This window comes from Takifugu rubripes, chromosome 5 (assembly GCF_901000725.2).
Source record: "Takifugu rubripes chromosome 5, fTakRub1.2, whole genome shotgun sequence".
NCBI classification, from domain to species: domain Eukaryota; kingdom Metazoa; phylum Chordata; class Actinopteri; order Tetraodontiformes; family Tetraodontidae; genus Takifugu; species Takifugu rubripes.
Genome location: NC_042289.1, coordinates 386780 through 406070, shown reverse-complemented (window position 1 = coordinate 406070; position 19291 = coordinate 386780). Strand labels below are relative to the sequence as shown.

Sequence of the window (19291 nt, the reverse complement as noted above, 5' to 3'; positions counted from 1 at the left end):
TGAAGACATTCGCCAGGAGGTGGCAGTAATATTCCATAAAGGGGGAATTAAACGTTGTCTAAATTAATAATAGATTTCGACATTAGGCAGCACGAGTTCGATAAATATGTATACATAATATAGCTACATATACTAAAGTTCAGCAACTCAGTTTGTTTGATCCAGTATTTGTAGTTACATTCTGAAATATCTGCTGGCTAGACAGGAATACAGGTCAATGGTATTCGAGTTCGTCTTAAGACTGAGCTCCCCTGATATGAGAAACCTTTGACATTTTAAGACACCAGTTCAGTTGAGTGGCCAGTTCATCACAGGGCCCTGTATGAGCATTTGTGGTTTTGGTACCTTGCTCAAGGGTACCTCAGCAGTACTCTGAAGGTGTTCTGGCACCATTCCCCTACTAGCAGAACATCACCACCAAATCTTCAGAGTCAAAAATGTCAAGGTCTTCCTTTCATAGTGACCTACATAAACATTGCATTGATTTTAAATTAGATCAAATTTATGCATACTATAAAAGTTTTTGTCAACAAAGTACAACTAATCACAATGCCTCCAAAAAATAAGGCACAATTTGGTTATGTAACTTTTGATCCAAAGTCTTTTAAATGTGACCTATATAACAGTGCAATCAGTCAGCCCTAAGATAATACAAACATCCCATAGGCTGACTAAATGACAACAAAATGAATAGAAGCACCCGAGCAGTGTAAAATCTGTCCAAAGTCGATCTATTCCAGATGAGAGGGTCAGAAAGGCGACAATGATGTAACGCTGTCTACTTAGGGGAATACAAGCAAGGAATGTTGGCAGAGATGAACTAGTTTTGAAAATAAGAGACTCCAGGTACACATATCAACTCCTTAGTGGCTTTTCTAATTACCGGTATATTACGGTCTCATGTCCTGAGATCAAGAAAAGTGGTGTATTCCACGTGTCAGTTGGTATTATAAATTATATTGTGTTCCTGCTATGTCTGTTTGCAATTGTTTTTAATTTTTCACTCTATTTTTAAAAATGACCTGGGGGAACAAATCTTTTCAGGCTACTGCATACCACGTTTAGACAGCCACACATCTGGCATCATATAAGGGGAAAAAACCCTTTAATTGGAGTCTTCAGCTTGATTGTGTCTAATAAAGGAAGTGTGATAACATTTATAGTGGATAAAACCTAAGGTATACCACACTGGTCCCTGCTGGTCAGATCTCAGTCACGAATCATATGTACAGCACGGTATTGGGGATTAGAGTAAACCAAGAGGAGGTGTTGATATGTGAGTTCAACCAGAATATATTTAAGCAGCTTTCGCAGCTGTATCTTAAAAATCAGCCCATCCATCCATCCATCCATCCATTCTCTGCCGCTTATCCGGGGTCGGGTCGCGGGGGCAGCAGCCTAAGGAGAGAATCCCAGACTTCCCTCTCCCCAGCTACTTCCTCTAGCTCATCCGGAGGGATCCCCAGGCGTTCCCAGGCCAGTCGAGAGACATAGTCTCTCCAACGTGTCCTGGGTCTCCCCGGGGGTCTCTTACCGGAGGGACATGCCCTGAACACCTCACCAGGGAGGCGTCCAGGGGGCATCCTGACTAGATGCCCAAGCCACCCCATCTGGCTCCTCTCAACGCGGAGGAGCAGCGACTCTACTCCGAGCTCCTCCCGGATGGCAGAGCTTCTCACCCTATCTCTAAGGGAGAGCCCAGCCACCCTACGGAGGAAGCTCATTTCAGCCGCTTGTACCCGGGATCTTGTTCTTTCGGTCATGACCCAAAGCTCATGACCATAGGTGAGGGTAGGAACGAAGATCGACCGGTAAATCGAGAGCTTCGCCTTTCGGCTCAGCTCTCTCTTCACCACAACGGACCGGTGCAGAGCCCGCATTACTGTGGACGCCGCACCGATCCGCCTGTCGATCTCCCGCTCCATTCTTCCCCCACTCGTGAACAAGACCCCGAGGTACTTAAACTCCTCCACTTGGGGCAGGATCTCCTCCTTTACCCGGAGAAGGCACTCCACCTTTTTCCGGTTGAGAACCATGGCCTCGGATTTGGAGGTGCTGATTCTCATCCCAGCCGCTTCACAGGCGGCGGTGAACCGATCCAGTGATAGTTGGAGGTCACGGGCCGATGAAGCCAACAGGACCACATCATCCGCAAAAAGCAGAGACGCGATCCTGAGGTCACCAAACCGGATCCCCTCAACACCATGACTGCACCTAGAAATTCTGTCCATAAAAATTATGAACAGAATCGGTGACAAAGGGCAGCCCTGGCGGAGGCCAACCCTCACCGGAAACGAGTTCGACTTACTGCCAGCAATTCGGACCAAACTCTGGCACCGATCGTACAGGGAGCGGACAGCCCGTATCAACGGGCCCGACACCCCATACTCTCGGAGGACCCCCCACAGGACCCCCCGGGGGACACGGTCGAATGCTTTCTCCAAGTCCACAAAACACATGTGGACTGGTTGGGCAAACTCCCATGTACCCTCGAAGACCCTGCTGAGGGTGTAGAGCTGGTCCACTGTTCCACGCCCAGGACGAAAACCACATTGCTCCTCCTGAATCCGAGGTTCGACTATCCGGCGGACCCTCCTCTCCAGTACCCCTGAATAGACCTTGCCAGGGAGGCTGAGGAGTGTGATCCCCCTATAGTTGGAACACACCCTCCGGTCCCCCTTCTTAAAAAGAGGGACTACCACCCCGGTCTGCCAATCCAGCGGCACTGCCCCCGATGTCCACGCGATGTTGCAGAGTCGAGTCAACCACGACAGCCCTACAACATCCAGAGCCTTAAGGGACTCTGGGCGGATCTCATCCACCCCCGGGGCCTTGCCACCGAGGAGTTTTTTAACTACCTCGGCAACTTCAGCCCCGGAGATACGAGAGCCCATCTCCAGGTCCCCGGGCCCTACTTCCTCACTGGAAGGCGTGTTGGTGGGATTGAGGAGGTCCTCGAAGTATTCCTTCCACCGATCCACAACATCCCGAGTTGAGGTCAGCAGCACACCATCACCACTATACACAGTGTTGACAGTGCACTGCTTCCCCCTCCTCAGACGCCGGATGGTGGTCCAGAACCTTTTCGAGGCCGTCCGAAAGTCGTTCTCCATGGCCTCACCGAACTCTTCCCATGCCCGAGTCTTTGCCTCGGCAACCGCCGTAGCTGCACTCCGCTTGGCACGCCGGTACCCATCTGCTGCCTCAGGAGTCCCACAGGCCAGTAAGGCCCGATACGACTCCTTCTTCAGCTTGACGGCATCCCTCACCGCTGGTGTCCACCAGCGGGTTCGGGCATTGCCGCCACGACAGGCACCAACCACCTTGCGGCCACAGCACCGGTCAGCTGCCTCGACAATGGAGGCACGGAACATGGTCCACTCGGACTCAATGTCCCCCGCCTCCCCCGGGACATGGTCAAAGCTCTCCCGGAGGCGTGAGTTGAAGCTCCTTCTGACAGGGGACTCTGCCAGGCGTTCCCAGCAGACCCTCACAACACGTTTGGGCCTGCCAGGTCTGTCCGGCATCCTTCCCCACCATCGGAGCCAACTCACCACCAGGTGGTGATCAGTTGACAGCTCCGCCCCTCTCTTCACCCGAGTGTCCAGAACATGCGGCCGCAAATCCGATGACACAACCACAAAGTCGATCATCGATCTGCGGCCTAAGGCGTCCTGGTGCCAAGTGCACATGTGGACGCCTTTATGTCTGAACAAGGTGTTCGTTATGGACAATCTGAGACGAGCACAGAAGTCCAATAACAAAACACCACTCGGGTTCAGATCAGGGGGGCCGTTCTTCCCAATCACACCTCTCCAGGTCACACTGTCATTGCCAACGTGAGCATTGAAGTCACCCAGGAGGACGAGGGAGCCCCCAGAAGGGGCACTCTCCAGCACTCCCTCTAAGGACTCCAAAAAGGGTGGATACGCTGAACTGCTGTTTGGACCATAGGCACAAACAACAGTCAGGATCCGTCCCCCCACCCGAAGGCGAAGGGAGGCTACCCTCTCATCCACCGGGGTAAACTCCAATACACAGGCACTGAGCCGGGGAGCAACCAGAATTGCCACCCCTGCTCGTCGCCTCTCACCATCGGCAACTCCAGAGTGGTAGAGAGTCCAACCCCTCTCAAGAAGACTGGTTCCAGAGCCCTTGCCGTGCGTCGAGGTGAGGCCAACTATATCTAGTCGGAACTTCTCAACCTCGCGCACCAACTCAGGCTCCTTTCCCACCAGAGAGGTGACATTCCATGTCCCTAGAGCCAGTTTGTGCAGCCGGGAATCAGACCGCCAAGGTCCCTGCCTCCGGCTGCTACCCAAAACACAATGCACCCGACCCCCTTGGCCCCTCCTGCAGGTGGTGAGCCCACGGGAAAAATCAGCCCAACCATAAAATCTTGCTTCTGGTCTACTGATCATTAAAACCTAAAACAGAATTACAAAACACCTCATTCTCTTTAAAATTAAGCAACTCTGTTGCAGAAACTTAATGAATTTGGAGAAAAAAAACTCCAAAAAAGAACAGTTGATCTGATTTTAAAACAGTTTTAATAATTTATATTATTACTAATAAAAAAGACATCTAAGATGTTTTAATATCAATTTTCGGCTTTGCCACTTCGTCATTACGTGAATTTTATTGTCATCTGATTTTCTTGGCATCTACAAAATCTGTTGTCTATCAAGTTGTCCGTAACTTTCACTTTCTGAAATGTTAATATGAGTGTTCAGCAAATTAATCTTTGGGCTGTACCTGCAACATTACAAAGATTGTGGCTTGTGGTTATATCTATATTTTATGCTTTATTATCTCAACAATTTTCCAATGTAGTTTTCTCAGTCTTCCTTCAGCTTACACCACAATTTACTATGCCCATGTAAATATTTAATGTTTTGTTCCAGAATGATGGTTTTGATTCACTAAAGTCGTCTTCAAAAAGACCTTGATCTGGGTCAGAATAATTATCAACTTCAATGTACAAACGCCTACATTGTTAAATGCCCAGTTTGCATCAAACACTAAAAAAAACAGGCTTCTGGGATAATTTCATTGGTCATCGTCTCTTCTGGTATTCTATTCATTGTTTTTGTTTCTTTAAAGTTGTCTCTGAATAAAATAGGCACCAGCCACTTTATTACAACTGTTCATTTGCTTTTTAACATGAATAGCTGATCAGCCAATCACACGGCAGAAAGTCAATGCATTTAGGCATGTAGACATTGTCAAGACAACTAGCAGAAGTTCAAATCGAGCACCTTAACGGGGAAGAAAGGGGATTTAAGTGACATTGAACATCCATGATTGTTAGTGCCAGATGGGCTGGTCTGTCTATTGCAGAAACTGCTGATCTAGTGGGATTGTCACCCAACCATCGCTATAGTTCACAGAAACGGATCCAACAAACAACATAGCCAGTGAGCAGCAGTTCTGTGGATCAAAAGACCACACCAGTTGCCACTTCTGTCAGCAAACAGGGAAATGATGCTACAATTCACACCAAAATTGCACAATAGACGATTGGAAAAATATTCCTTGGTCTGAAAAGTTTTTATTTGAGCTGCAACATTTAGATGGCAGCATCAGAATGTGGAATAAACAGTTTGACAGCATTGATCCATCTTGCCTTGTATCAACAGTTCATGCTACTGCTGCTGCTATTTTCTTGGCACACCATCATCCCAATGAGCATTGTTCAAATGTCGTAGCCTAACCACGTATTGTTGCTGACCATGTCCATACTTTTATGAGCACTGTGGTGGATCATACACATGTCACAAAGCTCATACCATCTCAAATTGGTTTCTGGAACATGACAATGAGCTCACTGTACTTCAATGGCCTCCAGTCACCAGATCTCAATTCAATGCAGACTTTGACCCATACTGACATGATGGCATCATGCAATTGCTGCAGAATTTTGAGCTGCACATCCAAGATGGAAATCTGCTCACGTGCAGCTGACAATTCTGCAGCAACTGCATGATGCCATCATCTCAATACGGACCAAAATCTGAGGAATGCAACCCATACCTTGTTGAAAGTGGTCAGTGAGACATGTAAACATGTCACGTATTTGTGTGTTACAATGACAATATAATGATCCGTCTCACACAGAAAGAAAAATCTCTTTTTATAATTGCATTTTATTAATTAAAAAAAACAAACAAAAAAACAAATGCAAATAAAAAGCGCAAAAACAAAACAGTATCATTAGATAAGACAAGGCAAGAAACATTTAAATAAGAGTTTCATGTTGGAGACAATCAAGGTGAAGCAGTTTGATGTAGGAGAGGAGCAAGGATAGATGGGACAGTCTGGATTATGTACACTCTTTCTCACTCAAGGATTGGCAGACCCCATAAAGTAGTAGGGGTGGGGTGGGCAGACTCAAAGTAGCAGGTCGGAGACACTGAAACACCAGAGAGAAAGGCACTATCCAGAGAGAACGACGAAAACAGTCCAACAAACGCTGTAAACAAAACACAGGGGCCTGGAGATCTAAATGTACGGCAAAAGTGCTCTACCATATGACACATTGGACTAAAAATACATCAAAAAAAGAAAAAAAAAAAGACATCAATATGGATCTCTCAACTTTTAGCACAAAGGACAATTTCTCAGTTTTGTCAACCGTTAGTCTTTGAAGTGGTACAGCTGCAAATCTGCACTGCTGGTTACATAATGGGACTGTCTGGACTCAGTTTCTCTGGTACATGGAGATAAATCAAGAAGAAGCACGCCTGCAGATGCATGCATATGGCGGCGGCTCATGCATTCTTAATGCCTGTACCCTGTCCACATACATCAATCTATCTAGAAATGTTTCAGCATAGCTTTAATAAAGATCCCTTGCATGATTGAGTAGTTCAGTTCTCCGATCCTGCTTCCCTCATGTTAATGTCTATGGACTCAAGTCAGCTACATTCACTGCCCAAGCACAGCGGCTGCAATAAATACATTGTTTATGAAAAGGTGGTTGACCTTTGTATACTGGGACTTGAAAAAGTTGAGTACAGGTAATCTTGACTGAATTTATGGCTCGACTTGCTGCAAAGGGTCTCTTTAAGAGAATTCATTTTACTTTTCTTGCCTCACAGTAAAGAGACATTATTCAATGGAATTTATGACCCTGGATAAACAGTGCATCTGGAAAAAAAAAAAAACCTGACTGACAATCTAACACATTCTAGCTACTAGGTCTCATCCAGACTAACAGATTGAACATAATTTACAAATTGGAAAAAAAAAATACAATTTGTGATAAAGGTAAAACAGACATAACACATAGAAATATATAATATATATTCTTAAAAAATGGATTCTCTTCTATAGTTGATTTATTTATACAGCCGATGGCTGATATACAATGCAAATGTGCCAATCTTAAACATGGAAACTTCAGACGCAGATTGCATTTTTTTTTCCTCTTCACGTTTGTACATTTTAAAAACTTTTTTTTAAAAACTTTTTTCAACATTTTTTTTAAAACAGGATTCATCTGCATTTGGGTAATTAAAAAGGCATGCTGCAAAAAAGAAAAGGCAGAATGTTAAGAAGTGAAGGAGAACATAAGTACTTGGGAGAGGAACAATCATTTGGTAATCTTGAAGTTTGGAGCCCTAATTTCTGTTTCACAGATGGTTAAATCCTGGTCAAAGTATTCACCAAGGAAATAAACCACCTAAATACATCCAGAAGTACATTATACTCAGCGTCCAGCCACACAGTAATGCTGCACTACTTCTCCTTTGTTCCTCCAACTCTCACAATCTGTTTTTTTCCTGCATTTCTTTCTGTCTGCTCCTTTTATTGTGTGGTTTGACCAAGAACACCGGAGGGGGTGGATGGGATTCTAGAGGAGAGAGAGTTTGGATGGCGAGGGGAGAACTGGGGGAGGGTGAGCTGATGATATCAAGAACAATAATGATGAAAATGGTGATGGTTGCTGTTGTGGTGGTGGGGTTGCCTGGTTGCCGTGTATATGGTCTTGACCATTTACATGTTCCGACTGATGGGCTTGACGTAGTTGCGCGGGAACATGCCTGTTTGGCCATTGCAGCCTCCTTTCCACCAGTTGGGGTCAGAGTTGTCCAGGACCTGGATGAATTCACCGCGACGAAAACCGAGCTCACCTTCCTCCTGAGGGTCAAAGTCAAAGAGAGCCTGCACATATGTTGGGTGCTGAGGCATCTGAAGGAGGAAAACAAAACAGGCTCACTGAAGGTGTGATGAAATAAAGGTGCAAACATAAATGGTGAATACGACCAATCCCTCTTCCTGAATTACTCTATACTTTCATTTGTTTCAACAAACGACCTACAAAACTCTACAATTTAAAAACTTTGTCAGTTTTTGGCAAAAACCTTCTTTTATGAAACTCCATTCACAGCTAACTGCAACATGCAAGACAGAGAGCATTAGTCTTTTAATTTAGAAGATCTAAAGCTGTATTCACACTATGTGAGTGATACAATTAGCACATCCAGTTTACATAGTCAATACATACAAGAGTGAGGATGCCAATTCAAGCTGGGCAGTGCAAATCCTGCGGCGAATATGCAATGGAAGCAAAATTCCCCATATCCCCTAATAAAGTTCAAAATATTCTACTTTTTAACGGGAATTTGCCTGCTGATTTTTCCCCTATGTCATGACTTCATCATCATGGAGGACAATCTATTGTCGCCAACTGTCACACAAAGCACTGCGCATGTTTAGCTTACTTGCAATTTTTTGAATAGATCATTTAAAGCGTCCATAAAACATGTACCTAAAAGAAAAGAGGGCAACAGAGAAAAAAAGCAATACCTCTTTAACCCTGACAGACACGCACTTTTCCAACAGACAATAGGTTGCAAAGTGTATATTTTTATAATTTTCTAAAGAAGAGATCTAAATCATCTTTCTTTTATGTTCTATTGCATACAACAATGGTCTTGACGACATTTGTGAAAAATCTCCATCACGCATTTATTGTGAAGGCACTTAAACCTCAATGTTCAAGACATTCAAGCAAAGATACAATTGCATCGTGTCTTAATTTAAGTTCTGATTTTAACTGGTAAGCACAGCCTGTCTATGACCCTCGTGGGTTTGATCAGAATGACCAATAGAGAGTATTTCAGGATGATTTAATTGTCGGTGAATGGGTGAATGAGACTAATAACATTCTCAGTGTATGCTGAAACACACCAGGCCTGTGAGTTCAGCACTGGACAGCTCCACAACAACGGGTGTGTGTCAATGTGTTCAACAGATGACACAGACTCTCAAGATAAGGTTCTAACATTAATATAATGAGTCTATGAAGCTGTCCCCAGGCTCCAGGGTTGGGACTTTGTAGTCCTGAAGACTCTGAACCAATGACGCTTGAAAACAGAAGTTACGGAGTTACTTGGAGGTCTTCACACTCTGGAAACCTTCATCCTAGTTTTAAATAAATCCTGGGCAATGAGTCTGGACCATAAAGTTTAATGAAACCCTTCACCAGTGCTGGATGATAAGCTCTTGAAAAGCAGATTAAGTTGTTTTGGAGAAAAATCCTGTTCCACCTTGGCTTTAAATGTCTGTCTCAGTAAGTAGAACATATCAACAACAGGTTCATATTAATTACACCAACGTTTACCTGTATTTAAGGGAGTCTATTCCTCTGGGTCTCCACAATAAGAGATCTTAATTTACATTTTGCCAGAAATTTCAGCTGTGGAAAGTTACAAGCTCGGCACTTTCCCTACCCATTCCCACAATTAAATCAGGTACCACCATGAATCTTAATTTGGATCATTAATCCAACATTTATTCGGTAGTAAAAGGTTTTTATCAAAATTAGGGTTATATTAGTTCGTTACATTTGCTTAGAGTAAAAAAAAAAATACTGTTTTTAGATTTGATGCTGTGATTTAGTTACATCACACAAAGGTTCCAGATGTCTTCATTAAATTGTATTTTTAAAAACATCATTACAACTTACATATCCTTATTAATATATATATTCTACATAATTTTGTTTGAAGCATGTTGCCGTCTCTGGGAACCTTTTTCTTTATCCCATAAATCATATCATCACACTAAATGCTTCAAAGGTCTTTTGATGGGATGTGACAAAAGCCAAACTTGCTTTGTCTGTTGCTAAGAATGCTACATTTTCTATTTTGGAAGCAATGAAAAGGAAGTGACATATTATATCATGGGCAAGAATTGGCCCAAACAGTTTTGGTTATGTAGAAATCTATTTGACTGGTTTAAACCCTGTTGAAAATGCCAGAAGGATATATAGAGGAAAACTTATTTTTAATCAAGCAAGATGTAACAATATTGTAGTTCTGTCACTATGTACAAATGCATAATGTTACCTGAGTGACTTGCTCAATTTCTCGCAGAAAGATCTGCTGATTGCGGGAGACTGAGGTGGTGCGGTGGTACTCTACAAGCTCGTTGAGGGAGTTGAACTTCACCACCCAAAGAAAATACTTTCCAGCACCGTCACGAAGAACTTTGAAGTGCTGGACATCATTTCCATACCTGTATAACGTTAGGACAGAAACCCATGAGGAACATACTTGGTCAGTCAGACCTCAGCCAGAGAGCTAGATATTGGAGTGGTGAAAATGGGAATGAGGATCTTGGGATTGGGGACTACCAATGGGATTGATCCATTCTGTTGATTATTAGCATATTAAATTCATTTAACTTCAACACCAGGCACCTAAATCAGGACATTCAAGCTGAATTTCAAATCTGTGTAACAATCTCAATGTAAATCTGGGAATGTCAAATGTAAGTACAGTGATCCCTCGCTATATCGCGTTTCATCTTTCACGGCTTCGCTGCTTCACGGATTTTTTTTGCGAGTCGTTCATTGCAGTTCTCAAATATAATTAAAGGTGGCATATCCGTTTATAAAAATCTTCTTGCTCAGAAAAAGAAAGAGCGCCAACAACTACCCATAACAATGTTCTTCTCTCGGAGAAAGACTCCTGCGCCTTCAGTAGAAACAGACGCTCCAGCGGAGCGGAGTCAGGGCGCAGAGGCACAGCTGGGACTGGGAAATACGCGAGTGACAATGTTTCCAACCTTGTATTACTAGATTAAAATTATTGTTTTAAACAAATTTTGGGCTTTAAAACAGGTTTTGATTTTTGGGTTCATTCTATAGTACAGTATTGCATTGTAAAATAATAAAAAAAATAAAGCTGACTACTTCACGGATTTCACTTTTCGCGTGTTATTTTTGGAACGCAACTCCCGCGATAAATGAGGGATCACTGTAATAGAATTGATTTTCATGGGAGACAAATCTGTCTTAATCCACTTGAGTATGAAATCAACCACCTACACCTGGCAGACATTGGCTGAAGCTGTACTGATGAAGACGTGAACCATATCAAACACACGTGTGTATACTGTGTGTATACTGTAATTACAGTTACTCAAACCAATGTAAATGTGAATCACACTTTATTCTTCATTGGTGGTAGATTGTAAAACTACTTACTTCACAGAGAGCGAGAAGTCACCTGGCGCACTCTCGCTCTCTCTGATGAGGAATGCTCCGTCCCTCCTCTGTTTGTTGAGTATCTCTTCAGCTTTGGCACGAGGAATCTTTCCATAGAACCACCTGCAGCAGGCAGAAAACAAGGGAACATTTACTAGGCTGACACACTTGTAGTCCATACAACCTTTCTAGTTTTGTGCCATTTCTGCAGACATTAAATAGAAATTAAAATTGATTTAACATAGTGTAGTAACAGTTGCAAAAATTAGTTCTCTGAATAAAGTTTAGACTTCCATGGATCAGAAACTGCTTTACTGTTAATTGCGAAATACTGAAAAGATTGCGAAATACACAATATTAAGTCAGTGAATGGTTTCCCGTTTCCTTGATATAAGAAAAGGTCATGCCCATATGACCAAATGTTTTCTGGGTAGGTATTCAAGCAATTTATATCCACATCGATATTCCAAATGTTTTTCAAGAAGAATCTTAACTGAAAATCCAGACCAGTTCAACACGATAGCTATACTGTGTGGGTTTTGTTGCAGTTTGGTTAATACTTACGGATGGGCTTTCATTTCAATGTAGTTCTTGGGGATAAAGCCATCTTTTCCTCTTAACTCTGCTTTGTACCAGTTTTGATCATACTCTTCATTTAATACCTTAAGGGGGAAAAGCATCAAGTTAGTGACATAATCATTTCAAAAACCACTGTCAATCTGCTAAATTTAGCTTTGAACAAAAACCTGTAACTAAAGGAAATTTAACAGCTATAAACTTTTCAGTGACCATTTTACAAAACATAAAAACAAATGCAGAAGTAGTTTAGCCAGAGTCTCAAAATGAGTTCTACAGATTGATAAAAGGCAGTCATAACTGCCAGAAACTCTCAAACACAACCTGCACTCTGCATCAGCACAAAGTTTTGGTTTATTTATTCTTTTATGATAAATTATTCTGTTGACAATGACAATTTGGATCATGATAGATTGGCTATAGATGCTTGCAACCCATGAGGAAGAAGCATGAAGGAATAAAATGCCTGTCTGACAGGATCCTAAATTCCCAGAGAAGACTACTGCAACTGTCTGAGCCCCGTCTCTTTGTTTCCAGTCAACACCGAGCCACGTGTATGTATGTGTGGTGACTGATATGAATTCTCTTTTGAATTCTCTCTCTTCTTTTTAATCGAACTGAGCCTCAATAGTTGTAGGAACAGTTGTATCTTGTCAGCAGATGCATCTTGTCAACAGCTGCCACTGGATTCTTCCCGACTGAACCATTGAGAAACCATTCAGCATTTAACATCACATGACACCAAACACATGTATCACTTACCCTCAACCCAGAAAACATCACTGTATTACAATAAATTGCATAACTGTGTTAATACAATACTGAGATACTTTAAAAAAAAGATTTTTTTTGGAATGAGGAACTAAAAAGATTACTGAGACATAATAAAAATGCTTACAAAACATTTTTAAAGATTCTAGAATTGCTTACAAATGATAAAACTAATGCATAAATGCACAAAACTGTTACTGCACTATGGATGAGGATGACAGAAATATTCATGCACAAGTGTCCAATCAATACTGAGATAATGAGTGTGCAGAAACGAAATGGGCAGGACACAAAAAGAAAAAGCTGCTACATGGAGATGTACGGTAGTGAATGTAAGAGCAGGGATTACTGTGGAGTGCAACTTAATCTGACTTCAATAGCTCAGCCAGATAGACAAGATAAAGCCTTATAAACGCACCAGCATTCTGAGTGCGTCTGGGTTTAGAACCAGGGCGAACAAGGCAACTTCAGTTCATTCTGACAGATGACAACTATGACAACATTGAATGAAGAAAATACATCAACATTTGACCTATGGCACCACTATACAAACTAAGCTCACATGAACAGAAAATTCTACTCATAAATGCCCCATTAAATCCAAAAATTAAAATGTAAACTAATTTGACATCGGTACACCCGTTCCATACTCATGCTAACATGAAGAAGACCGGTGAAGTATTTTTTTTAGATGAGATTAAAAATGGAACATGGGCATTGATGAAGTGAGACTAAACTGGAAGAGATAAAACCGAGCTCATGTTTATACCAAGAGATATAGTAAACACAATTTCCTGTAACTTTGAATATTTTTAAACTGCACAACAAAGGAGTCGACAAAACAGGTGACAAGAAAAGTCAAATTTGAGACAAGGCTACATGATCAAAGATTTGCTGATCAACACTAACCGTCAGCTGAGAGGATGTGAATCTATTTAAGAAAAAGATGAGAACAAGTGCAGATGCTGAGTGCCATAGCTTAAATCTATGACTAGATACACTACTGCATCGACTTACAACCATTTCTTACAAGCAAGGTTCAAAGGAAAATATTTAGGCAGAAAGATATCTGTATAGATCTCTTGAACAGCCCCCAAAGTCTGTTTATTTTAAGAAAAACTCTCATACCACAGTCTCACTTCCTCCTATTTCAACGCACGTACTGTCACAATATGTAAATTGTAAATGTGCTCCCACATTTGGACTATTGCTCCTTATTCAATATGGTTTTAGTCAAATTTTAAAAAACCTTAAACTGATTGTCTCAAACAAAAACAATTATTAAATTTACAATAAAATAAAATGTATGGTATATTTTAGGTTTACCTTGTTCTTACACGCATTATAATGGCTTTGTCTATTAATGTGCCTTTACTTTGCTTCTCATCAGCACAGGTTTAACATTCATTCTTTTTCTTAACCCCTTCTCAGCCCCGTCCCCTACAGTCTTGGCTACTGCCGTCCCAACTTCAACTTTCATTTTCTAAACTGCTTTTCGCCTATTGTTGTCACGGGAAGGGTGCACACATGGTCGAAGGCAGGGTACTCCTGTGGATGGGTCGACAGCTCATGACAGGGCCCAGGTGAGGATTTTGGAGGTTCGGGTTTGGTACCTTATTCAAAGGTACTCTGGCAATGCTCTGAAGGTGTTCAGGAACCCCCCTACTACTAGAACATGTTTTTCCACATTTTTGGAAGCTCAAAATGTGCAGAAACATTAGCATTGTTAGCCAACAAGCTAACCACCCGAGGCATGTTAAGCTGCTGCCACCAGTTGGGCTTGTGCCCTCCTCCCTTCCCCTGGGAATTCACCACCGCACTCTTGTGAGAAACACTTTAATATATCAACAAGTTCCACTCAATAGCTAAACGTTCTACAATATCCACCACATTAAATTATTACCGATACTAACCTTCTCATCAAAAGAAATGCTGTCTACAGTACTGCAGCTCCAGGGACCATTACTAACAAGGGACACTTTTAGGCCATAAGACTGTTGAACTGTAGCAGTCACATTAGCACACTGGAGCATTTTCAGAAACATTTTAGGTTTCTTCCGTTTCCTCATCTTTTGTTTGTTCTTCCTTTTATGTTACTTATATGTTTAGATGGGTGCTTTAATATTTCATTTCCAGTGAGTGTTGCTGTAATTAATGTGCATGACAATTAAATTTTGAATCACATCATCTCTATCCTGCTCAACATTTGGACTAAAGATCCCTGGGAAAAAAACCTTACATTTGTATCACAAAAGTCATGTCTCAACTCCACAGATATTACATACATATAAAGTGTTCATCTGGGTGCTATCTCAATGAGAGAGACCCTTTCTCACATCCCAGCTGCCTTTAGGCGAGGATATACTCTGGTAGCCAGCTCTTTGCAGGTCCATAATACAAAGACAACCGACCATTTGCAGACAGAGGAAGACCTGGTGAACGCCACACAGAGAAGTCCCTGGAGATTTTAACCCATAACCCTCTTGATGTGGGGTAACAGCACCCATTACCACACCACCCATTCTAAATCTAATCTGTTGTGCGTGTGCAAATGAGTCTGAAAGGAGAACAACTGCGACATGAAGTGAGCAGATACATTTCCAGGCAGATTCACAACAGGTGCTGATTCTGTCCGACTAGGCACACGCGCCCGCCTCACCAGAGGGGATGACTACCTCAATGGGCTGAAAGAAGAAAACATTCAAAATGCGATTGAAAACATCAGACGTTTCCCATAATCTACTTCAGTGCAAGAAAGTAACAGTGTGGTAACCACTTAGACATTGTTGTGCTAAGCACCGAAATAGGGAAATATTTGATTGGATTAAATGTAACGGTTAAATGGCTAGATCTACAATTTAAAAACAACTGAGCTAACCTGTCTGTACTTAACGAAGCTGTCCACGTCATATGTGCCCTGAAAGTAAAAATCCTTTCATAATTTTCCATATATCACATCATTTCTTTTCATCAACTACTGCAGAAAAGCAAAGTGCCTGTTCACCACAGCCAACCCACTGACCATCAGGTTAAGAACGGTCACCCTAATGTTACGTAATCAAGCAGTCAGCTATCTACCATAGAACTGGTATCTGGAAACTGACAGTTACTCTATTCTGAGGATTTCTCAAATGCGTTGCTTACTGCCGTCACTCTGATCGCAGATAAAGATTGCACTCTCCTTTCCACATTTCACTCAATATGGCGATAATCGTCAGAGAAAATGAGTAAATATGACTAAGCTACCAACGTACTTCATGAAAAACCTTTTAAAGCACTTTAGGAGACTTTAGGCCTCAGGAAAGAGCCCATAAGGAACAACTTAAGGATCACTCTCACAAACACAGGGTGAAACTTACCAAGTGTGCATGTTTCTGGGCTGTGGTTGTGAATCACAGTACTCATAGAAAACCCGAATAAAAACATGCAAAGTATACATACATAGGCTCAAACCTGAATCAAATACAGAATATTCTTGCAGTAAAGTTACCATGCAAACCACTCATTTGAATGCCTAAATGTAGGTGACGTTAACTAGCACACTGTGGCATGATAAAGCTGTAATTTGAATCTGACTTTTTGCCAGTTCTGGCTCATTCAGCGTCACTAAAATAGCAAGTGACAATTTGTCACCTTATACAATAGTGTAAAACACAAATCAAATATACATGTAAACACCAAATACAAATGAAATTTTTGCTCTTTTTCAGTAAAAATGTGTATACTGTACATGAGGTTCTCCTAATGCACATTGCCGCACCATAAATGGCTCTTACATCAACTTCATATGGTCAACACAATAGCTGTATCTTAAAAACAATAAAATTGTCAGTTACCTTAAGGATATCTCCACGTTTGAAACTTAGCTCATCATCAGCAGTAGCTTTAAAATCGTACTTGGCAACGGCCTCCATGTTCCTGCTTTGCACTAGCAACTGCTTGGCTGGCTTTTAAAGGGCTAAATAATAATCTTAAAAAAGGAATCCAGGCTTTGGTGATTAGATGTCTTTCTAAATCTCGCCCCCAATCTATGACCCGTTCCTTTAGTGCTTGGGCCTCACATAAAGGTTAGGGTGAGGTACCTGCAAACAGAAAGAGTGACAATCAAAGGTAAACACTGTCACAACAAAAACAAAACATTTATAAAAAAAATGTGAGCAATAAATATACAAAAAATATACATTTGGTAAAGTATAATATTAAAATTTGTATTGGAAAGAATACATTGAATATACATGCGAAATGTCTACTTCCCTCTGCAACTCTTTTACGTGCTCATTTTAAAACCTTATTCCTTTAACAACAACACTGTAATTCTGAAGAAGTCATTTTGTCTAGACATCACATGATTTATTCACTTGTGCTGTTGCAATGTCCAGAACAGACATGTTAATGCGCCTCCTAACCTGTAAACGCGACACACCGAGACCTTCCTGTACTCTGCTTGAGAGCCATTAACCTGGATTGACAGAATAAGTCACTTAAACATCGCCTGATAAAGAGACTGGCTAAAGCCCACAGTTGTTGAGTTGAGTAGATAAACCCATGTTATCTCATTAAGCTGTTAGCTGGTATAACATGTAGGAGCTCGTAAGGATCACACTGAAACTGCACGCCTTTACACAGAAGAAGGCCAATAAAGCGGTTATTTACGGGACATTGTTATTTTATACACACACATATATATATATATCTATATATATATAGACAGAGAGAGAGAGAGAGAGAGAGAGAGAGAGAGAGAGAGAGAATTGGTTGCTGTCGTTCCAACATACAATCGCATAATTTGTGTCCTCAACTTCTTTTACAACTCCTTTCTAGAAGTCTCTTGACCTGGACGACATTATCCATTTGCAGTAAAAAAACAAAACAAAACAAAAACAACAACCCAAAACCAAAACATCGAGTTAACCGATTGCTAATATATCTGTAGATCACGCAAACAAAACGCACCATCGACACAAATACGACGAAGCCATAAAAAGAACGGAAAGCTAGGATCCAAGGAGGGAAGCAGTCTTCAATAATAGAATCCAGCTTTTAAAAAATACCTTCGTTTGAGACATTTTACATTAATTTCACATTATTGTCCAAAACCCTCTGAGGGAACCTGAGCGGATCGCGTCTGTTCTGAAAGACAACAGCCTTCCCAGCGATCAACGACGCCAAATTCTAGCATAAACCGCTTACGAGCACAGAACAATAACGCTAATGCAGTACGGCTATCATAGCTTAAAATGTTAATAAACCAACAGCAAACACTGCCCGGTGACACAATTAAAAACATGTCATATTTTCAAGCACACGGGTGGCTCACCAACGCCAGAGGCCTCTGCGCTAGCTTCACGATGGCATATGTGAACGGGAAGATAACACTTTTTAATAGCGCTATTAGCTGTAGCTGCTAACATAGTTGGATGATTAGCCTAGCACCCTTCACTGAATTTTCGCACTCTTCCTCGCGCAAGGAAATGAGGTACAACCTATACATTACGAGCAACATTGAAATTACTCACCACTCGATATATTCTATTTAGATACTGCCACCGTATAAGAACAGGCGATATTATGTAAAACTCCACTCCCTAGTTCCTCTTTGTATTCAACAAACGATGTACGTCTAATGTCCCCCGTCCTCAGAAGCTGAGCGAACGTAGCTCCTCAAATAAACTTGCGTTGATTTCCGCTTCCTCCTCCAGCTGCTAGGCTGGTCCTCCTCCCGCTGCTGGTTGGTCCTCCTCACGCTGCTGGTTGGTCCTCCTCACGCTGCTGGTTGGTCCTCCTCCCGCTGCTGATTGGTCCTCCTCCCGCTGCGGATGGAGCCCCCACCAGTCTACTTTTGCCAAACGCATTGGAATACGTACAACGATCATAAGAAAAAGGAGCAGAAAGTAATCTGTTGAAGGACATGCAAAAATCGGCGACCAGAGAAACAAGAAGATATGATCAAAAGGTAGAAAACAATTTATAGTGATGCAGCAAAACTATTCTGCATTAAGACATTACCTTTATATTGAGTGTTGGAGGCTCAGGGGAGGCTGCTGGGACAGCACGACCAGCTCCTCTCGAATATTTGGGCCTCACTCCAGATCCTCAATGCCAGCGTGACGGCCCTGCTCACTAAGGGACGAGCGGAGCAGACTCCGCCTTCCCCACCTGCGGAGGCATCAAGGGCAGTCCCTCCGCCGATTACCGCTGCACCACCGGAGCCCCATGTGCCTATCCTGGAGCGATATTCTGGTGAGGTGGGCACGTGTGCCAGTTTTTTGCTCCATTGCTCCTTAGTATTCGACCTCCAGCCCCTCACCTACCCCAGCGACAGGGTGAAGATCGCGTTTGTGGTTAATCTATTGTCCGGGAGAGTGGTGCAATGGGCCACGGCGGTTCTGGAGAACCGGAGACCATCGGACCATCTGGTCAAGAGCGGCGAGGCGGCCTCCCAGATCC

At 42.3% G+C, this 19291-nt stretch overlaps 1 protein-coding gene across 2 annotated transcripts; it reads right to left on the bottom strand.

Annotated features, from left to right (window-relative positions):
* Positions 1 to 5535: 5535 nt before the first annotated feature.
* On the bottom strand, positions 5536 to 18597 carry grb2b (growth factor receptor-bound protein 2b). 2 transcript variants are annotated; one of them, XM_011603640.2, is made up of 6 exons: positions 18361 to 18597; positions 16681 to 16926; positions 12062 to 12159; positions 11498 to 11620; positions 10356 to 10524; positions 5536 to 8193 (listed from the first exon to the last, which is right to left on the bottom strand). In XM_011603640.2, the coding sequence occupies exons 2-6, from the start codon at positions 16756 to 16758 to the stop codon at positions 7999 to 8001; spliced, it is 663 nt and encodes a 220-aa protein (XP_011601942.1). In that variant the 5' UTR covers positions 16759 to 16926; positions 18361 to 18597; the 3' UTR covers positions 5536 to 7998. The 2 variants fall into 2 exon arrangements, with proteins under 2 accessions (XP_011601942.1, XP_029691851.1); XM_029835991.1 differs by lacking the exon at positions 18361 to 18597 and adding an exon at positions 18162 to 18330.
* Between the last annotated feature and the right edge of the window lie 694 nt (positions 18598 to 19291).

Coding starts and splice junctions, on each gene's coding strand:
- grb2b (XM_011603640.2), bottom strand. CDS start 16,758: ATGGAGGCCGTTGCCAAGTACGATTTTAAAGCTACTGCTGATGATGAG. Junction 11,621..12,061: donor ATTGAAATGAAAGCCCATCC/GTAAGTATTAAC, acceptor TGCCTGCTGCAG/GTGGTTCTATGGAAAGATTC. Junction 8,194..10,355: donor AAATTGAGCAAGTCACTCAG/GTAACATTATGC, acceptor TTCCTCCTTCAG/ATGCCTCAGCACCCAACATA.